The sequence below is a fragment of the Podarcis raffonei genome, chromosome 2 (assembly GCF_027172205.1).
Source record: "Podarcis raffonei isolate rPodRaf1 chromosome 2, rPodRaf1.pri, whole genome shotgun sequence".
In the NCBI taxonomy this organism is placed as follows: Eukaryota; Metazoa; Chordata; class Lepidosauria; order Squamata; family Lacertidae; genus Podarcis; species Podarcis raffonei.
This window is the reverse complement of record NC_070603.1, coordinates 87,903,597-87,924,632: the sequence shown is the minus strand read 5'-3', so window position 1 is coordinate 87,924,632 and position 21,036 is coordinate 87,903,597. Positions and strand designations below refer to the sequence as shown.

At 44.3% G+C, this 21,036-nt stretch overlaps 2 protein-coding genes across 7 annotated transcripts in view; one reads left to right on the top strand and one right to left on the bottom strand.

The window, feature by feature from the left end:
• Positions 1 to 1,278: 1,278 nt before the first annotated feature.
• On the top strand, positions 1,279 to 17,208 carry ZXDC (ZXD family zinc finger C). 3 transcript variants are annotated; one of them, XM_053378022.1, is made up of 10 exons: positions 1,284 to 2,579; positions 3,965 to 4,117; positions 5,141 to 5,219; positions 5,627 to 5,757; positions 6,325 to 6,495; positions 7,524 to 8,209; positions 9,013 to 9,097; positions 11,832 to 11,986; positions 13,716 to 13,817; positions 14,139 to 17,208. In XM_053378022.1, the coding sequence occupies exons 1-10, from the start codon at positions 1,307 to 1,309 to the stop codon at positions 14,223 to 14,225; spliced, it is 2,922 nt and encodes a 973-aa protein (XP_053233997.1). In that variant the 5' UTR covers positions 1,284 to 1,306; the 3' UTR covers positions 14,226 to 17,208. The 3 variants fall into 3 exon arrangements, 2 of the variants coding, with proteins under 2 accessions (XP_053233998.1, XP_053233997.1); XM_053378023.1 differs by lacking the exon at positions 6,325 to 6,495 and having other exon boundaries at positions 1,282 to 2,579; XR_008329058.1 differs by lacking the exons at positions 13,716 to 13,817; positions 14,139 to 17,208 and having other exon boundaries at positions 1,279 to 2,579; positions 7,524 to 8,358; positions 11,832 to 11,923.
• CFAP100 (cilia and flagella associated protein 100) overlaps positions 13,794 to 21,036 on the bottom strand; it is a 27,244-nt gene continuing 20,001 nt past the window's right edge. For 3 of the 4 annotated variants that reach the window (XM_053378024.1, XM_053378025.1, XM_053378028.1), the window contains one exon: positions 17,418 to 17,736. In XM_053378024.1, coding sequence (XP_053233999.1) covers positions 17,623 to 17,736 — 114 coding nt within the window. In that variant the 3' untranslated portion in view covers positions 17,418 to 17,622. Of the gene's footprint in view, positions 13,871 to 17,417; positions 17,737 to 21,036 lie in introns of those variants that run through there. The other variant, XM_053378026.1, reaches the window with a different exon arrangement.

Sequence of the window (21,036 nt, the reverse complement as noted above, 5' to 3'; positions counted from 1 at the left end):
CTTATGTATTGTATTGTTATGAGTTGTTGGGGATAGGCTGTATACTTCAGCCCTCTTCTAATTCCTGGATACAGGTGGATTCAATTCATTGAATAACCAGGCTTCCTGGTGAGCTAAAGACCCTCTAAGTGTGGGCCATTAAGGTAACAAAGGAAGTAGCTCTGTGCCAGAAAACAAATGGGTGAACCCCCCTCCCTCAGCTTGCTGGTAGTTCACAAGATAAAGGCCAGAGTGGAGAGTTGAGTTATGTGAGCTAGAAGCTGGTAGGCTGGGGGACAGAGCTATGCCTTATTTCTGCTATGGGAGAAGCAAGAGACTCTTGGAGTGTTAATGCTGTGAACCTCTCCATCCCAGGCTCAGGTTGTATATATGTGTAAATAAACCATATATCCTAAAGACATCACAATCTTGGCAGGCCCTCACTGCAAGGAAACCTGAACCCCTGGGTAAGTGCCTTGAACCCCTGGGATCTTGCACTGCTTGGAGATTGCGGTGACGGGTAACAGTATATTTAGTTGCTTTTCGCACTGTTTTTTAAACCTGCTTTTGTTGCTTTCACTGGTATGATTTAAATCACCTTAAGGTGTATGTGAAAGGCAATTCCCAAATAAAGTAATAAATAAATGTAAACAAGAAGGATCCAATCTAGGTGTAAGCCTCTTTCAACAGAGGAGGTGGAAACCTTATTATTTCCGACACTTAGGTTCGTCCTGCACATGAAAAGCACATTCTCACGTGTTCCACCTGCACATCGCTGTACTTTGCAGGATCCCTTCCTTTGCATGATGGCCACCAACGTGGAGGGCTTTAAAAGAGGATTAGGCAACTTCATGGAGGAGAGGGGCTATCAATAGCTACCAGCCACGATGGCTATAGCTCTGCCTCCACAGTCGAAAGCAGCAATATTTCTGAATTCGAGTTGCTGGAAACCACAGGAGAGGGAAGACGGCTCTTGCGACTCAACCCTGCTTGCAGGTTTCCCACGGGCATCCGGTTGGCCACTGTGAGAACAGGGTGTTAAGAAGGGATGGGCCACTGGCTTGATCCAAGACGACTGCTCTTATTTTCGCATCCCCTTTTCCCCGACTTCTCTCCGCTCCGCGAGGCTCACCTTCCTGCGCTATTGCATGCTCCACATAGCAATCCCGTGTCCGGGTTTTCCACCCAGCCGCGTTGGCTCCGGATCCCCTCTCTGAGCTGTTGTCTTTCTCTCTCGCTGAGCGATCCGCATTCCGGGTTTCTCCACCCGCCCCGCCGGCCCCGCCCCGCGGCTCCGGTTTCAGCCGCTGCTACAGGGACCCCCAAGATGGAAACGCAGGGGCTGCCTGCCGCGGTGGAGGCGGCCCGGCCCGAGCCCGGCACCCAGCAACATGGCGGCAGCGGCGCCGCGGCCGTTGGAGAGGGGGCTTCTTCCTCAGGGCCCGCCCGCCGACCTCCTCAGCCGCGGGACTCGGGGGCAGGAGCGGCGGCGGGAGCCTGGGGCCTGGACGTGACATTCCCGGTGCTGCTGCTCCTGGAGGGCAAGAAGCCGCCGGAACCGCCTCAGCAGCAGCAACCGCCGCCGCCATTGCCGCCTCCTCCCCCTCTTCCTCCGCCGCCCGCCCCTCAGCAGCCTCCGCAGGGGCCTTCCGCCAGCAGCGCCTTCGCCCTGCCGCCCGCGGGCCCCGGGCAGCCGCACGACAGCGACGCTCTGCTGCTGGTGCTCAACTTGGTGCGGGGCGGAGCCTCCGGAAGCCCCTCGCAGGAATCCGCCGCCACCACCACGACACAGCCGCCGCCGCCGCCTCCGCGAGAGGAGAAGCCGGGCGACGGCGGGGGGGAAGGTGCACTCGAGGCCGAGGCATCTGGGCCCCTGGCTGAGGGGAGCGGACAGGCGGCGGCGGCGGAGGACGACGACCCCGGCGCCGCCGGCTCCTCGTTCTCGGGCACGCTCACCATCAACAACCAGAGCCTGCTGGTGCGCTTCGAGAACGGGCTGCTCAGCCTCGGCGGGCCCGCGCAGCCGCCTCCGCCACCCGCGCTGCTCCTTCCTCCTCCTCAGGCGCCGCGCTCCTCAGGCGCTGCCGACGAGGCCTCGGCAGGAGGCCCGTCTCGGACTCCCGCGCCTTACTCTTGCCCCGAGCCCCGCTGCGAAGAGGCCTTCTCCCGCAAGCAGCTGCTGCGACTACACCGCCTATCCGCGCACGGAGGCGGCGGCGGCGGCGGCGCTTCTGTTACGGCGCAGGATGGAGGAGGAGGAGGAGCGGGAGAAGAAGCGGCGGCGGGGGGCTCCGGGCGGGCGGCGCGGCCCTTCTGCTGCCCGGTCCCCGGCTGCTCTTGGGCCTTCGCCACGGCCTACAAGCTGCGGCGCCACCTGCACTCGCACGACAAGCTGCGGCCTTTCGCCTGCTCGGCGCCCGGCTGCTCGAAGCGCTTCACCACCATCTACAACCTGCGGGCGCACGGCCGGGCCCACGAGCAGGAGGCGACGCACAAGTGCGAGGCGTGCGGGCAGCGCTTCCCCAGCGCCGCCCGCCTCGGCGCTCACCAGCGGAGGAGCCACCTGGAGCCCGACCGGCCTTACCGCTGCGAGTATCCAGGTAAGCAGCCGGCAGCTCTAATTCTCCCTCTTCTTATTTTTACAAAGGCCAACAAGTCTCGGCCTTGGGTAAGAGCCCCGCCTCAAAATCCGTTTGGACTTGTAAATAGGCAGCACCCCCAGATTGCTGGCTGCATCCATTGCACGTTTAAAGCGCCCGAATTCCATCAGAGAATCCTTGGAAACCATCTTCCAGTTACGAGTTCCAGCACCCTCAACAAACTGCGGTTCCCAGTATTCTTTGGGGAGAAGTCGTGCACTTTAAATGTGCAATGTGGATTTGTTTTGCACAATGGAAAAAGCGGAAGAGAGCTGAATCGTAATCTCAGTAGCCACTTCCAGTACTAATCTCTTTAAGAAAAAATACTTTGCCCTGCACTCTTCATTAGGTGTTTTCGGCACTTTGTGGGATAGACTATAGATAGTTATAAGACCGGAAATTACTCGTTGAGCTTTACAGGTAAGTGAGGGTTTGAATCCAAGCCAGAACATCCACAATGCTGTAGGGTCATTCCATATCAAATGATTCATTTAAAAAATAATAATAATGTTACCCAGTTTTCTTAATATTTTGTACACCTAAAAAAAATTAAAATGTTAGATATAAACTTAGTTTTGATCATTCAACAAGTGTACAAAATATTAAGAAAATTGGATGAGGTAAAAAAATTGGATCACTTGATATGGAATGACCCTGTAGTGGGGTTCAATATAAGTGCACTGTAATATTTAGACTTGTGCATAACTTTCAGCATTCTGTTTGCAAGAGAGAAGCACAGAAGGCAGACATGAAGGCCTTCATCTGTTGTTTGTTTTCTGCATTTGGTACTCTGAGATAATCTACTTTAGATTAGCTATCATGTACATTGTCTCTGTACATTTGAATTCTTACCATGCTGGAATGCTACAATATTAGATGTGGAAAATAAAGGTTAGCGAAATGACAAGAAAATTTGCACTCCAGTTTAGAAGAAAGGGAAATTGCAGAGTGATGTATAAGAATGGCAGTGTGCTAGTGAAAAGGAGATGCAAAAAACTAACTTCATCTGTGACATTATACTGCAGTACATTGCAGTACTGGAAATAAACTTAGTCCAGAGCAATTCCCCAGAAAGGTCTTCATAGTTTAATGAGGTATCTATTTATTTATTTACTGTTATTTAATGGGGTTGTAGACCATTTTTCAGGCAATTCCCCCCATAGTACTTAGAAATGATATGTCAACATAATATACACAGTAAGATACACCATTAAAACAATTTAAGTGATATTATTATTACCTTGAACTTTTCTAAATCATGGTAATAATAATATTCTAGATCATGGCAATACCCAATTGTTTTGTTTTCCACTAAAGCAGAGTTTGGTTCTTCCTTCTTTCTCTAGGTTGTGAGAGGACCTTCATAACAGTGAGTGCATTATTTTCTCATAATCGAATCCACTTCAGGGAACAAGAACTGTTCTCCTGCTCCTTCCCCGGCTGCAACAAGCAGTATGACAAAGCCTGCCGACTGAAAATCCACATGAGAAGTCACACAGGTGTGAAGCTAGGGCATTAAAGTTGGTTTGTCATTAATAGATAAACTGATTATGTTGAATTGAAATGTGTCCTTGATTCTTAGATGGAGTTGTGGTACTAAGGAATAAACACAGTTTTGTGTGTGGGTTTCCCTCCCCCAATCTATTTGATTTACTTGTATCCTGATGTTGTTCTGTGTCCTTGGGTGCACTGCTAGCTTGCTATCTTAAGTAGAAGTTAACTTCTATTTAAATAAAACCAGCAAACCTGAGCTTAAGTGAGTGGGAGGTGGAAGCAAATAGAACTTAATGTTTAACTGATTGATAAAAGTAAGACTTACTTGGATTTGGTAAACTTGAAATAGTATTTTCAGATTTATAGGGAGAGTGTCCTAAACAACTGTGCATATTGCCTGGAGTCAGCAGCATTTTGAGCAATGTAAGCTATATGCATGACTTGCTCTGAATCTTCTGGTGTTAAAGAACCAATAGCTATTTAACTCAAGAGAGGAAGCGGGCAGAAGGGTCATTGGATGGGTGAGAATGTTTCTTCTATTTATTTTAAAATTTAATGAACTGGTATTAGCTAAGATTCTCAAATTACCTCATAAGCTGCACAAAACAGAACAATTAAATCAGTAGTAAACGTTGTTCGGTCCCTGCTCCTGCCAACCTAGCTGTTCGAAAGCACATCAAAGTGCAAGTAGATAAAAAGGTACTGCTCCAGCGGGAAGATAAACGGCGTTTCCGTGTGCTGCTCTGGTTCGCCAGAAGCAGCTTAGTCATGCTGGCCACATGACCCGGAAGCTGTCTGCAGACAAACGCCAGCTCCCTCGGCCTATAGAGCGAGATGAGCGTGCAACCCCAGAGTCATTCATGACTGGACCTAATGGTCAGGGGTCCCTTTACCTTTACCTAAACATAAAATTATTAGACTTCGTGAATAACATGTGTTAGCAGTTGTGGGGTTTTTTTTTTATCAAAAATGTCGGGTAATTGCATTCGTTTTTTTAAAAAAATATTTTTGCTTTTGCTTTCCTCCAGGTGAAAGACCTTTCATCTGTGACTTTGAAGGTTGTGGCTGGTCCTTCACTAGCATGTCCAAGCTATTAAGGCACAAAAGGTAAATTAGCTGACTGTAGATGGCTGTTTAGAGGTCATCAAAGAGCTTGCACTTTAAACATTTACATTGGGGGAAATAACAAATCGGGAGGGTGCGCAAAGGGAAAGAGATGAATACAAGAAGATAAATAAGCTTTGCTTCCCATGGAAAAGGCATATGCATTTTATCTGGAAGATTATTTTTGGTGCTGTTGGGCCCCAACCAGCATGGCCCCTCTGCCTGGGGTTGATCTGAGTTGTTGTCTAAAACAGCTGAAGGGTATCAGATTGTGGAATTCTGGTTTAAGTGTTCCAGGTACAGTAAAGCAATATGCACATGTTCAGCTAAAATGATTAGGATCCAACCTATAATCATTGATGCCTGTGCCCTTAGCATTTTATATTGAATTTATTTAATTCTTATTGTAGGAAACATGAAGATGACAGAAGGTTTACATGTTCTGTAGAAGGCTGTGGAAAATCCTTCACAAGAGCCGAACACTTGAAAGGCCATAGTATAACTCATCTTGGCACAAAGCCATTTGAATGTCCAGTAGAAGGTATTATTTGTATATGTGCTCTTGTATGCTTGTGTTTATCTTCTTTGTTCCTAGTCATGCAAGAGGGTAAAATTAGAGAAGATGGTAGCTGCTCTATGTGTCAGGTTTGAATTGTTGCTGAATCATACAATGGGGAGAAAAGCACGTTCATAGCACAGCATGGATAGGAGAAACCCTTTCTTGTTTTCCCCTCCAAAACTACTTTTTAAAAAGGTGTTTTTGGTTTTGTTCTGGCACTTTTGGATGCCCTATACATGCTTGTTCGTGACATTTTAAGTTTTCCACAGTAACAGCCTATGTCTGCTGAGAAGTAATTCCCATAGTGGAGCTTATTCTCAAGTACTGTAGTGAGTATAGGATTGCAGTCTAAATGGATTTTCCATATTATATTACTTTATATTAATAGCATTTCCACATTTTTTATGACAGTACATACAAAAAAATCATGACAGATAATTTTGTGGAATGGGAATCCTGATAATTGCCTTTGGCATCCAAATGAAAAGAGGATATAATTTTAAAATGTAAATTAAGGGACAGTATCTAAACTTTGATATCTTATTTCAGGTTGTTGTGCCAAGTTCTCGGCACGTAGTAGTCTGTATATTCACTCCAAAAAACACCTTCAGGATGTGGACTCACTGAAGACGCGTTGCCCTGTATCCAGCTGTAATAAATTGTTCACTTCTAAGCATAGTATGAAAACACACATGGTCAAGCAACACAATTTTAGTGCAGGTATGACCCGTTGACTGACTGCTTGGCAATAAGTCATAGCTGGTATGTGTTATATCTAAAACATAATATATTTATTTTTGGTATTGAAACACTGGTTATTTTAGAAAGCCCAATAAGTTGTGGTTTCAAATGCTTTTCTCCCAAGTCCTTGCCATTTACAGTGGTACCTCTGGTTACGTACTTAATTCGTTCCGGAGGTCCGTTCTTAACCTGAAGACCACTAACTAATGGGGCCTCCTGCTGCTGCTGCTGCGCCGCCGCGCGATTTCTGTTCTCATCCTGAAGCAAAGTTCTTAACCCGAGCTACTATTTCTGGGTTAGCGGAGTCTGTAACCTGAAGTGTATGTAACCTGAGGTACCACTGTAATTACTATGGAGTGTTGTATCCTTTTAAAAGGAGGGCATTAATTTATAATAGTATTTCCTAACTTACAGCAGGAGCAGTGACTGAGTGATACTGGTGTCAACTTGTGGTTTTCTCAGACATTGATCTCATGCTTTCAGACACTTTATGATCAATTCCATATAACTAGTGGCTTGTTTGCCACTGAAAATTGCTTCTGTATGATAGAAGCTCTACATGGTTGTGAGAACTGCATGACTTTGTTTCCTATGTGGTTTAGCCAAACTGAGTGGTAAGTAATGGTGCCAGAATCTGGGGAAATGCAGCATGTACCTCTCAGTCTGCATAACATACAGGAAACTGATTCAAGCCATTCTCATAGTATGTGGCACCCTGACCTTGAACAGCAGCCATGCCACTGTGTGTGCATAAGAGGGAGGCAGGGTTTGAAAATGATCCGAAAAGACAGACTAGAATAGTGACAAGCAGAAATAGGCTCCTAGCTAACATGGGCTTCTGCAAGGTGAGAAGGATGTTGGCTGGAGTGATTTAGACAGCAGGATGTTTGGAGGAATGGCAGGGCAGCTAAGTTGGAAGTAGAGGCAGCAGGTGGGGCTTATTGTTGGCTTTTGATTCCCATGTTCCATGGGCACGGTGGTACTAACATGCTAAATTTTCATTTCAGATCTCTTAAATCAGATGGAAACTATCGGTTCCCTCACGCCTAGCAGCGAACTTGCCAGTTCAGGACAAAGTGACCTCAGCAATGTAGACCTTGTGTCCCTTTTTTCCAGTGTTTCTGGGAACACCTCTGGAATTTCAACAGACATGGCTCTGATAAACTCTGGAATTCTCACAATAGATGTTGCTTCCGTTGGCTCCACGCTTGGGGGCAATCTTTCCGTTGGTAGCAGTTCTCTTGGTCAGACAGTTGACCCACTGATTTTAGTGGCTAGCAGTGACATTCCACACAGCCTGGACAGCTCTCTTCTGCTGGGAACGACTGCCACAGTTTTACAGCAAAGCACTTTAAATTTGGATGATGTACAGACTGTGAATGCAGAAGCCTTAGGCTCCCTAGCATCGTTGTCCACAAGGAGTTCCAGTCAAGACCTGCATGGTTTGACTTCCAGTAATAACCTGTCAGTAGACGCAGCCACTTTAACCCCCTCAAGCAGCCTTGGTGGAAATAATGCATCTGAATTACTGGCTCCAAGTAAAGCAGAGCAAACTTTACTCCCTAGCCTGGATGTTGTGGGACAGCAAGAAGGCAGTAAAGTGGTGACTCAGTTTGTGTTCTCCAACCCTCCAGGAAGTTACAGTGCACAGAAAGAAACTGATCTGAGCACGGTGACTGGCAGCTCCTTTCTGGTATGCAGTAGCTCTCAATAACTGTAGTTTTCATTAGTATCTTAGCTTTGAGGATATTATATTGCCGTATATGAGCCATCCTTTCTACCAGATCAAATGGGTTTGTGGAATGTCTGCCACGAACGAAGTCGTCGTATATTTTGTACAACGTAAGTGGTATAAGTTGTGGTTGCCTGTGAAAGTATTAAACCCAGTTACACATTCTACATCACATTTAGAGGAAAGTTTGCTTTTTGTTTTCCCAGCTGGAGCTTAGTGCTATTAACATCTTTTCCCAAGTTGTTGTAAGTACTCAAAAGTGAGTGATGGTTGACTTTGGAACTGACTAAATAAAAAGGAGTGCCCTGTTTGCTGGTTATAGAACAAGGAAAATGGAATGCAATACCTTGAAGAGTTCCTTCTCTTCTGATCCTTGTCTTAATATTATTATTATCATCCCACATGCAGCTAAAATAGGGTTTCTGACTGGTAGTTGAATTAAACACTTGTGTTAGTTTGAGGAAGACAGAGGACCATAGTCTAGAGCTGCATTTCCAAAACATGTTTTGGTGGTAGTCTTCTTAATACAGTACTTCCAATCCCCTGCGAGTCAGATAAATGGGTGACCCCAATATTGAATTTCCCTATGCTTGCATCACTATCCCGTTAAGTTGATTAGCATAGAAAAAGTTCAGACCATGCAGGGAGACTTCTGGGGATCTATTCAGTGATATTTGGAAAAGCATACTGTCTAAAATGTGAACCTAAGAATCCTAAGAATTCTGTTGTATTGGTGACATGCATAAACCTTCTTCTCTCATTAGGAGAGTGGTGGGTCTGCAAGAACAGATTATCGAGCCATTCAGCTTGCCAAGAAAAGAAAACAGAAAGAAAATGGGAATGACATAGGTGAGTATATAATTGTTCCAGTACAGGATGCAATTTACCGAGTGAAATTGTTTTGAAGACTTGTGTGTGTGCCTGGTACAAGCCATCATAGATTACTAAGGTAGTATCATGGTTAGTTTGGGGCTATTTGGGTGAATAGAGCCTCACTTCTTAGAAGACTTGTTCAAATTGGGGTAATTTTGCTATGTTCTAGTAGTGGGTATTCTCTATCATCCTCTACAGATGATAGAACACTGTTCAATGAAATATTGCTTAATGAAGCTCTTTCCCTGTTTCTTAAATGTTTACTTTTGTATGAAATGGCAATTGTAAAATACCCTTATCACCCAATCCTAACCATGTTTACTAATCCTTCCTCGGGCATGTACACATTGATTATAATCACATCTGCTCTGTTGCTTTGTCTAGGACAAAGAGTGGTCCAGTTTTGTTGGATTGTTTTCTTCAGTTATTGTGACTTAAGGATGTAAACATGGTGTTAAGAGAAATTTGGTCAACCTCTTCTGTGCTCAGTCCATGCTGTTCATTAGTAATTATATTTGGAGAAGTGAAGTAACTGGGTTGGTCTAGGAGGTTATTAATGTATTTGAAGAGGGTCTGTTCCCACCACCTTGAAGTGGACAATGGTGAAACTGCTCCTTAAGATGGAGACCTTAAGGTCTGGTGAATCATATTAACTATTGTTCCTCCTGCTGCTCCGGAAAAGGCAAGGAACTACATCAACAGCTTTTATAGTTCATCTTCCAGTGGTTGGTCACTCTTTCAGTTTAAGTCTTTGAGACAGAGGTGTACTTACCTTCTACCGTTACACCTATGTGTTTGTGGTCCAGTTTCTCTTGGACGCATCTTTGTCTAGCGACAAAGAGGCCCGAGTTTCTTCAGTCACATGGAATGCCTTTCACCATTTTAAATAAATGCAACTTACTTGTGTGTAGTTAGGAATTAAGAGCTACTTATGATATGACAATGAGCAGAGAGATAAAAACGCAGTTGACTTTTCCTCCTTGCTTCCAGTACTTATCTGAAATTAATTTTTCACTAGTAGGAAAAAGAGAAATTGTTGTTGTCCTCCCATCTCCCAGTAAAAGCTTGCTGTATGCATACATGCCAGATTGATTTTTGATGAGGCATAAGCAGGGGTAGCTGGAAGTCTGTATTACCTATTCCCCTATTTAAAGGCTCATCCAAAGCCTATAATGTGATAATTGGGCTGGATGACCAATTCTCTGACTGTATAAAGCAGGGAGACCTTCCAGCGTGTCTGGCCTCCTTATCTGGTGCACCTTACAACCTGACTTTTTATGTTTATAGGAAGATTGATATATTAAGTGTGTATAATCTCATGTACCTGAGAAATTGTTGCAACTTAGTCTCACCATTCACCATGCTTTGATCAGGACTACAGTGGTGCCTCGCAAGACGAAATTAATTCGAAGCACGGTTTCCCATAGGAATGCATTGAAAATCAATCAATGCGTTCCTATGGAGACCGTCCGGGGACAGAGGGGAAGCGCCGCGCGCCTTCCCCTCTGTCCCCGGACCTGTTTAAAGCAAGGGGCGGCGGGGAGAAGATTGCTTCTCCCCGTTGCCTGCCCCGCAATCTCCGGGGAGAGAGGGGAAGGCGCGCGCGCGCCTTCCCCTCTGTCCCCTCTTTTGAAGCAAGGGGCGGAGGGGAGAAGATCGTTTCTCCCCGTTGCCGCCCCTTGGTTCAAAAGGGGTCCGGGGAGAGAGGGGAAGGCACGCGCGCCTTCCCCTCTGTCCCCGGAGATTGCGGGGCTGGCAACGGGGAGAAGCGATCTTCTCCCCGCCGCCCCTTGCTTCAAAAGAGGTCCGGGGACAGCGGGGAAGACGTGCTGCGCTTCCCCGCTATCCCCGGAGCTTGCGGGGCAAGCTTCGTTTTGCCAAGCAAGCCCATAGGGAAATGCGTCTTGCGAAGCAGCTAAGAAAACGAAAAACTCCTTCGTCTAGCGAGTTTTTCGTCTTCCGAGGCGTTCGTCTTGCGGGGTACCACTGTAGTTCTTTAGTTCATTTGTGAGTGAATGGACTGGTGATCCTTCAGAAACTATAGCTGAAGATGGCATTGGAGGAAACACCTTTTTTCCTATGAGGCAGTGTTAGAAAATGAGATATGAAAGCTAGGAGCTAAATGGCACCTTAAACCTAGGTTATAGGCACTAGAACGGAATGTCTAGGCACACTTTTTATAACAAGAATACAAAGCTGAAAAAGAAAGAACTGCAGCTAAAATACTATGTTCATTTTTCACATGATCTAGTTCTTTCCTTGCCCACCTCCCTAATATTCTTATGAGGGTCTCTTCTCCAGTCTCCAGAGAGTAGCTGGAAGTGGGGAGGCAGAAAAAAGTCCTCCTTTCCTTCCACTCTGTAATTTTAATCTTAAATCTTGGGTGCAGTGCTGCACCCAGAGCTCAAAAACTGCTTGCACTAATGAAATTCCCTGTCGCAAAATGCACCCAGAACAATGGGAGTTTTGAACACTGCTATGAGGTGCAGGATTCTGTAAGCTGAGTTCCACTAATGGGATATCAGGATTCAGCTCCATGTTTTTATATGCCATGTGTAGAATTACCCTACTACCTAATTACCTACTTTCTTTGGTGAAAAGCATATATTGTTATATTAAAAGCTTTTTTGAAATACATTATTTAGAAGTACGTATGTTTAATTCCTTGGAACATGACTTTGTATTACACACATCGATTACTTTATTTCAGGAAGCCCTAACTCTGGCATAAGAAAAGGCAAAAGTGATAAAGTTAGTTCTTCTAACCATGGGAATCGGTCATGCAATAGTGTTTTGCCAAATGGAAGCCTAACAGTAAGAGATTCTTCAGCTGGCACACAGTTTGTTCAAATCCAGCTACTTCAGGTAAGAATTCACTACCTGACTTTATTTACCGTATTTTTCGCTCCATAGGGCGCACCTAGTTTTTAGGGGGGGGGAATAAAGAAAAAGAAATTTATCCCGCTGCGCTCCGAAGGCTTGCGGATAGCTGCCCGAAGCCCGGGATGCGCAGGCTGTGGATAGCTTGCGGATAGCTGCCTGAAGCTTCAGGCTGCAGGCTGCTACTCCCGCCAGGCTCCGAAGGGTTGCGGATAGCTGTCTGAAGCCTGGAGCGCACCGTCTCCTCTCACTCTCCAGGCTTCAGCAAAAGCCTGCATTCGCTCTATAGGACGCACACACATTTCCCCTTCATTTTTGGAGGGGGGAAAGTGCGTCCTATAGAGCGAAAAATACGGTACACACTTCATTTTTAAATTATGTATTTAGAAATGTACACCCTACATCTACTTTTATGCAACTGGCAAGTGGTTCTTGGTGTGCATGATGATCCATTATATAGTTCAGATGCAACATCCCTGGAGGGCATTTAGAAATCAACTTGCAAACTATCCTGACTTGTTTTTAGGAGGTAATTTAATTATTGTTTGATTTTATACCAATGTTATATATTTGATGTTAGCTGCCCTGAGCCCAGTCTTGACCAGGGAAGGCGGGATACAAATAAAAGTTTATTATTATTATTATTATTATTATTATTATTATTATTATACTCAACCTTTCAGCTCTCTTCTCTACCCATCACATGATAACCCCTTTCCTCACTTGTTTACTGAAAATGAAAACTGTTGAAATACATATGTGAAATGAATTGGGAATATGTTAAAACAAAACAGTAAATGGACAGCAACACATTCAAACAAACAGTTGGTGGTGAAGTCAGGGTGGCAGGGGAAAGATGAGCTGGTATACAGTAGACTGGCCTGTCCCAGGTGAAGTGACCCCTTTGTCTAAAATAAGTGTAACCAATTTGCAAATGGTGATTAATAGAAACAGGTTTGATGTGCTATGGAGGGTTGGGCCCTTTGGAACAGCATAGGAAGTGGTGGTGTAGGGAGGAGGAGGTACCTGAAGATTCCCTTTATTCTTGTTCTGCTGTCTGAAAGCTCCACTGGGTCAGAAAGCCTTCCTTTAGCAAAGGGATACTGTTTAGATCAGTACATGGATGTATAAAGTACTCTCTTGTTTTTGCATTTAGTATATGCAGAGGATGGTGTCCATGGAAGAATAAGTTAGATGAACATTGCCTTTTAATAACTGTCTGCTTATAGTGAATAAAGTAACAAAGTACAGTGGTATCTTGGAAGTAGAATGGAATCCATTCTGGAAATCTGTTTGACTTCCAAAACATCCGGAAACCAAGTTGCGACTTCCAGTTGGTTGCAGGAAGCTCCTGCAGTCAATTGGAAGCCATGGAAGCCACATCAGATGTTCAGGTTCCAAAGAACATTTGTAAACGGGAACACTCTCTTCCGAGTTTGCGCTGTTCGGAAGCCAAACCATTTGAGTCGCAAGGCGTTCGTCAACCAAGATATGACTGTAAATAGTTTCCAGTCCATAATTGGGTGGCAGCATGATTTATATATTTCATAGAAATGATTAAGATTTCTACTTTCAGGATGGAGAGCCTTTAAAGTGCATAGCTAATTAGACATGTTGCCACTTCCAAATGTTTCCATGTGTTTATAGCAGAAGATTAGGTTGCCATTGGGATTTTTCTGTGACTAGAAATTGATCTTGTCTTCTTTATCTTTAGGATGATTCCCCAGGAGAGGGAGATTTGCCATTTCAGCTCAGCTCTCAGTCATCTTCTTCACATTCTCAGCTGACAGTAGACTTGCCTGTTCATATCCTTCAGGTACAACCCCTTTTGTGTTTTAAAATTGGACATCAACACAAATTCCAGTTGCCCTGCGTGATACAAATTGACAGCTGCTATAAGTTTTTAAAAAATGCCTTTTCGGTATGCTGTTTTTGCTTGTTTAAAATTTGATGGATAAATGGTAAAAGACCAGAAGCAGGCCGTAGAAGAGTATGATTTTCTTTAATCATCTAGTGTGTGTGATCTTCCCAGAGATGGAATTTGGAAGCTTATTAAATCAGCCATATATATCTGTGAAACTTGGAAATTGGAATGCCTATGTCACTTTGTGAATTTTTTTATTCTGCTTTTGTACAGGAGCCACACAACTCTACCGAAGAGGATGCTAGTTCTGATAATTCTCAGTTTACAGGAAGCACCATTAACCTACAAGACCTTGAATGATTGTGCTGCAGACAGAAACATTCAAGTACAGCATCTTGAGAAGTAGAAACTTGTTCCTACTTCTGAAGGAAAAAAATAGGAGTGGGCACACATCAGTGCTACTTTGTGGCTTGCTTGATGGTGATCGTGCAATGGAAACCTGTTCAGTAAATTTTATTTGATAAGGCTTTGGAGATCTTGGTATGTTCTGTCTTGTGGTCAGAAAAATGTGATTATGGAAGCATTATTTAGATTATGCAGTGGATGTTTTGAAACCCTATCTTAGAATGGACATGCTGTGATTGTACTCCATACAGTTGTCTTCAAGGACAGTGCTGCAATATCAACAGTTACACTTGGCAGTGTAAAACCCATACACATAATTAGTGCCCCTAGTTGAATATTGGACTTGAGTGGAGGAAGAGCCGTTAAGGCCATTGAAGTGTTTATTATCGAACTGTTTTCTCTGATAGCATTGAATACAGTTTTAAGGAAATAATTGCAGAATGATAATACAGTTCTTGGGGGGGGGGTAGCAGAAGTTGAACCATATAGTTCCTTGCTTCTTCCATCCCTGATATGGTGCAGTGTACACTCTCTACCTTTTAGGAGGCTGCCTAGCAGATGCTAATTCTTACCCCTTGAATATGTTTACAGTAATACAAAACAGTATTGCCAATTCCTGTGAAGTTGCCACTTTCAGTATGTATAGCCCAGTCCCATGCATGTTTTCTTGGAAATAAATTTATTCCCAAGTTAATGTGCATAGGATTGCATTCGTGGTCCATGTGCCATTTACACAGACTATATACTTGAGCAAAGAGCTTCCAGCTAGTGTCATAGGATTTGAGATGCAGGTGAGTTACAGACCCAGAAGGAAAGTGCATATTTAATTTAAATAGGAACCTGCCTTTTTTACTTTAGTTGATAGGAAAATAGTTCTGTTGACTTTTAAAAAGCAAATGTCAAGATTTCAGTTGAACATAGGATATAAGAACTTGGTGTTCAACAACAAACATCAAGGCTGGAATTTTAAATATACTTTTCATGATGTGCCACAAGGATGTAAAATTATATATATGTATCTATATATAGGACTTTGTTAAAAAGCAGCGTGTGTATGTATGAATTTTTATTCCTGCAGTGTGAGCGTGCATATGCAGTTCTATTTTTTACAAAGTATGATATCCTGCAGATGAACACATGTGATCTGACCTTGTGTATATTTATTTGAAGTCATGGGATGCACTAATAAGAGGGTAGCTAGCTGAAAAGCATGAGTGGTGGTGGTAAGAAACAGAGTTCCCCAGACTGGACCCTTCTCCAGGCCCATATGCCTCTGAAGCTCATGCGCAATTTGGAATGGACTAATTCTGCAGCCACCCAGACTTACCTGGCAGCAATGGCAATGAGGTGAGCTTGTCCAAGGGCCTCTGATGGTAGCATTCTGGATACCAAGATTTCTGTCATCCTTTCAGAAGGTTTTCCTGGTACATCCCTAATGCCTGGAGATGTGTTGCTTGGACCTATTCTTGCTCCATAGCATGCAATCGCGAGCACAACTTGACTAGAATGGCCCTGGAAATGATTTTCTGCTATTATTGGACCATGCATCGCTTCTTCAATAAGCTCATTCCAAATTAAGATTGGGAGGGGGCTTGCCCATAAGTAATTAGAAATGTACTGATTTCTGTGCCTTTTTACTTACTTTCCCTGAAAATTTAAAGGCATTTTTATACTGATTATACATCAGATTTAATTTATGGGTATTTTTTAAAAAATCTTAGTTTATTTCTTAATTGTCAGTGGTGTAACTTAACTGATTACCACCTTGCCCTGTTATACTAAGTTCACTAAATGAAAAACTATAGTTAATTTTTGCTTCCTTTAGTTCAGGATGGGGAACCATGGGGTCAAATACTGCCCTGCCCACCTACCTCTTTCTCTGGCCCTTGGGACTGGCTCTAGGCCACATTCTTCACCACCCCTCCTTGAGTCTTTGCATGGCTGGAATGTATCCTTGAATTCTGACAATGCCTCTTGGTTGCCTGGGTGGATGATCGAGAGGAGCAGGCTGTATTCAGCTAAGTTTTACTCCCAAGAAGCAGCACTGACACTAATAACCTTAAGTCACGTCATGTCTATTAATTTCAGTGAATCTGCTATGAGTACTCGCAGTGTGTGGAAACTGGCTTACTGTACAAAGGTGAAATGAATATTCATTCCCCCACCCACTTTTGCCTCTGATTCCACTCATGGCTGGCAGGTGGCGCTTAGCAGCTTGCCCAGAAGAGACTATGGTTTTCCACCACTGCCTTAGATGAACCGAGTGAAGAAACTGCTAACTCATTCAACCTTTTTTTATATCACTAAAGTTCAGTTTAAGAGAAACTAAAACTCTGAGTGGTCTGCAGATGTATGACTTTGCTTAAAAGAGTATTGGAGGCTTGCACCCCCCCCCCAATAAAAGTCACCTCAAATTCTTTATCCTGTGGGGTTGGTTCATACACTTCATTTTGGCAGTGATCCTCAGAGGTAACTTGGGGTGCTCTGTGATGAGGCCTTTTCATCTCCTTTCTACTCCCTCACCCCTTTCTTGAGCAAGAAGAATTCCTCTACAGCCTTTTACACAGAGTGCCTGGTAAGCAGTTACCTTTGATGCAGGGAGGGTGGGGACAGCACACCCATTCATTTACTGCTGAAAGGATCACAGCCTAGGTAAGAGTATGAACTGGGCCCATCAAAACGTGGTGCTTCTGTTTTGCAGAGTTATGAATAAGTCACATGTGGGTTGTTTTTTTCCTGAGACTTGTAAACATGTCTACTTTTTAAAAATCATTTACTTGGCTTTGTAAATTCCTACAATGGAATTTGTAGTAAACATTGAAGGGTAAGGGCTTAAAGGTCAACATCAGATTTATTCTGCCTAAGTCCATTGCTGGCAGTGGACATCTAAAGAACTGGTGAGACAAAGAGACTAATAAAAAAAACCTAATGTCCAGTTTCTCCATTTCAGTTGTTTTTTGTTGTTTCCAATCAGGATGCTGCTTAACCGCAAGAGAAGCAAAGTTGTAAACACCTTTCTAATTTTGGGGACTTGAAATCTCTGAATAGCAGAAATCCTTTCATTTTTGTATCTCCAGGACTTAAGACTGAAATCAAAGCATTGGACTTCTTGCTCTTGCTAACCATGGTGGCCTGTTCGATTAAAAAAACAAACAGTTTTATTTACAAAAAGGCAAAACTGAATTGTCCAACTAAAAGCAGTGTACAAGCTGACTTGTAGTCTGTCCTGGATTACTGGGGGCTGTACATGTAACCAGAATGAGGAAATGGGATGAAAGTAGTGAACAAATTATTGATAAAGTGTACTAACTACCAAAACATTTCTCCACCATTTCTTACAGTTTCAGGGCTGTTAAGTAAAGTAGTAGAGTAGCTCTTCCTTTTCCTTGTCTATGAGTCCTTGATCCTCATCTTCCTTTTCTTTGTAGGCAGGAGGCTCAGACCGGAATACCAACCTTCTGCCAGACTAAAAGACACAATAAAGACAGGCATCAGAAAAACCCTTAGTAATTTTCATGTGTGGTGTGCAAATGGCGATATTTAAAACTACCGTATTTTTCGCTCTATAACACGCACCTGACCATAACACGCACATTGTTTTTAGAGGAGGAAAACAAGGGGAAAAACATGCTGAATGAAACAGTGGATGTATCATTTTTGTGCTTCATGCTGTGGCCACAGACATGTGATGTGAAGGTGAATTTGGGGTGACCCAATGCAAAAATCCTGAGAATTCCTGTGGATCCATGCTTTGTAACCACGTTTTTGCACTATTGCAGCCCCAGGTAACAGTGGGTGCGTGATTTTTCTGGTGCAGGCTGTAGCCATGGACATGCTATGTGATCTGATGGTGAATTTGGGGTGACCCAATGCAAAGATCCTGAGGATCCATGTGGATCCATGCTTTTTAACCACGTTTTTGCACCATTGCAGCCCCAGGCAACAGTGGGTGCGTGATTTGGGGGGGGGGCAGGCTGTAGCCATGGACATGCTATGTGATCTGATGGTGAATTTGGGGTGACCCAATGCAAAGATCCTGAGGATCCATGTGGATCCATGCTTTTTAACCACGTTTTTGCACCATTGCAACCCCAGGCAACAGTGGGTGCGTGATTTTTTTGGTGCAGGCTGTAGCCATGGACATGCTATGTGATCTGATGGTGAATTTGGGGTGACCCAATGCAAAGATCCTGAGGATCCATGTGGATCTATGCTTTGTAACCACATTTTAAGTGGGGAGCGAAGGAAAAACAAAGAAGGGACATGAGAGGGGTGTGCAGAGAAGCAGCTGGCTAAGAATGCAGGAGAGGGATTTAAGGGAGGGAGGAAAGAAAGGCAAAAGTTTCCCCCCACCCAAGCCAGCCATCTCTCTCTCCCTCCCTCCCTCCCCCCCTCTCTCCCTCCCCCCTCTTCCTCCCCCCCTCTCTCTCCCTCCCCCCCTCTCTCTCCCTCTCCCCCAGCAGCACCGGAGCACAGAGAGGAATTAGAAGGAACGACACTCTGCTTTCCCCTCTGCTTGCCTGGAGGGGAGGGGCTTTCCCTGCTCTTTGTTCTGTTTCAGCAAACACAGCAAGGAGACAGAGATGGGTGGGCAGTAAGACCCTGAGGCAGAATGCAGGAAAGCAGCCGCTTCCTCTTTTCAGGTTTCCCTTCTCCGTGAAGCGCGATTTGATTTTTGCCTGATTTTTCGGCTCCAGGGACCACACATTCGCTCAATAACACGCACAGACATTTCCACTTCCTTTTTAGGAGAAAAAATCTGCGTGTTATAGAGGGAAAAATACGGTATACCGAAGCCATAAGTTCTAAGTGTACTTTTTAAAAAAAACATTTAAAAAGTACATCTGCAAAAGCAGAGCCAACTGCAGTATTTGCTCTTTTTTGCTGAAGAAAAAGATGAACCACCACCAGTGTGGTTTCTTCTATGGTTCTCTGAAAGAGCAGAAACAAAAGTGCTGATGCATGTAGCAGCTCTAGAAAGGATGCACAGCTGCACCTTTATCCTTGGGGTGGCTAACCTGTGGCCCTGAAAATGTTGGTGGACTCCAGCTCCTACCAGCTCTAGCTAGTATGATGAACAGGCAGGGATGTTGTGTGTTGGAGTCCAGCAACATCTGCAGGATGCTGCATTGTCTTCATTCTACATTCCCCTCTCCCAGAGTATGTGGTGCTACTGCCTCCTAACAACCCAATAACCCTCTGTAGATGGTTCATTATCCTCTTAGCACTTTGCTGCAAATTAAGATGCTGCTGCTATTCTTGTGCACCTCATTTAGGAGGCATGCAAAAGGGAGGAGGAGGTCTGGCACTAACAGTGCTATCAGAAGTTATCTTTGAGGTAGCAACTCTTGCAAGAGAAAGTTGACAAAATTGTCTTGTGCTACAACCACATCTTTTGTAACAGAAAGCACAATAACAAGCAAAGGGCAGATTGGCACCATTCAGCCATATACCCAAGCTGGTTTTGCACTCACTATACCACCTTACAGCCATGGTTTATTGGGGGAGGGTAGGGTTGCCAAATCAGTGTGTCCAACTTTGCATTCCCATTACTCTGGCTCAAGAGGCAGCTTCTCATGAAAGCGCCTTACAAAACAACAGCAGACGGAAAGTGAAAGGTGAGACTGCTCTAAGTGGATGTGATAAGCTCCTGCTTTTTTCAACCTCAAAGATCCTACTGTTCTTAAAATCGCACAGGGTTTTCAACTAGCATATCACAGGGTGATCCAGTGAGCATTGTATACTTGGACTTCTGGAGTTTTCAACAAAGACCCCCAAAAGCTGTGTAAGCTTAGCAGTAATGGTGTAAGATGATAGGTCTCTAAAGGATTAATAACTGATAAAGGAGCAGGCAGCAGAGAGAAGCTATAAGTTCACAGCAGGTTCCCACCGACATTTTTGCAGCCTAGGCCCCAGTAAATGGCGGAAGTGCTAAGAGAAGATAACCTGTCTGCTACCAGGTGCTTAAAAAACAACAACTGAAGGGAGGACAAACATTTGGTCACCTTATAGAAACAGTAAGATCAGTCAGTCAGCTGTTCCCAGAACATTTCTATGAAATTCACCCCCCCTTTTTTTCTTATTCGTTCCCAAATTGCTAAAAATAGCTTTGCCTGGTCAGCACAGCTTGTTCTGCATTACAAAGTAAAATATATAACACCCAGTCAAGCAGATTTCTCTTGTTAATCTAGTAATCTTCGCAACTACAGGAGCTCTGAATATGGAGGCAGAGCACAGCCATATAATTGTAGAGTTGGCAGGGACCCAAGGGTCATCTAGTCCAACCCCTTGCAATGCGGGAATCTCATTTGGCTCGGGCTCCACCTACTGTCCTACTACTCCACCTACTCTCACCACCATTGCTGCTTGAGTCCATCCCAGGCATGGGCAACTGAAATATCTGTACTTTACAAGCTTGAAAGGAAGTGGGATAGCCCAGAGCGGAGATGTCCGAGGGCCTTCTCAGGCTGTTCCACTACCCTGTGCAACAACCCACGCTTTTCTCAGCAAGCCTAAAGAAAACTTGTTGAATTGCTGAGTGCTCAACCTCTTAGTAAGTTTAAGTGCACTTGTAGCAAGTGAAGCTGCCCCTCAAGATGTTTCTTTGGGCAAACATCCCTTGTTCTTCCGAGCAATGGGCAGATGTAGGCAGTGTTTCAGTAAAAGCCCTGTCCTTTTTATAGCCACCGCTTAGTGGAACTGGGCTTACAGAAGGAGACTGAGCAGAAAGGTTTGTGCGTCGGCTGCAATTCTGAAATCAAGGAAG

Bases quoted from the DNA above. Each gene is read 5' to 3' on its own strand.
- ZXDC (XM_053378022.1), top strand. From the start codon at position 1,307: ATGGAAACGCAGGGGCTGCCTGCCGCGGTGGAGGCGGCCCGGCCCGAG. The intron at 5,758-6,324 runs GTATTATTTGTA...ATCTTATTTCAG, and splicing joins ATTTGAATGTCCAGTAGAAG to GTTGTTGTGCCAAGTTCTCG. The intron at 11,987-13,715 runs GTAAGAATTCAC...CTTTATCTTTAG, and splicing joins TTCAAATCCAGCTACTTCAG to GATGATTCCCCAGGAGAGGG.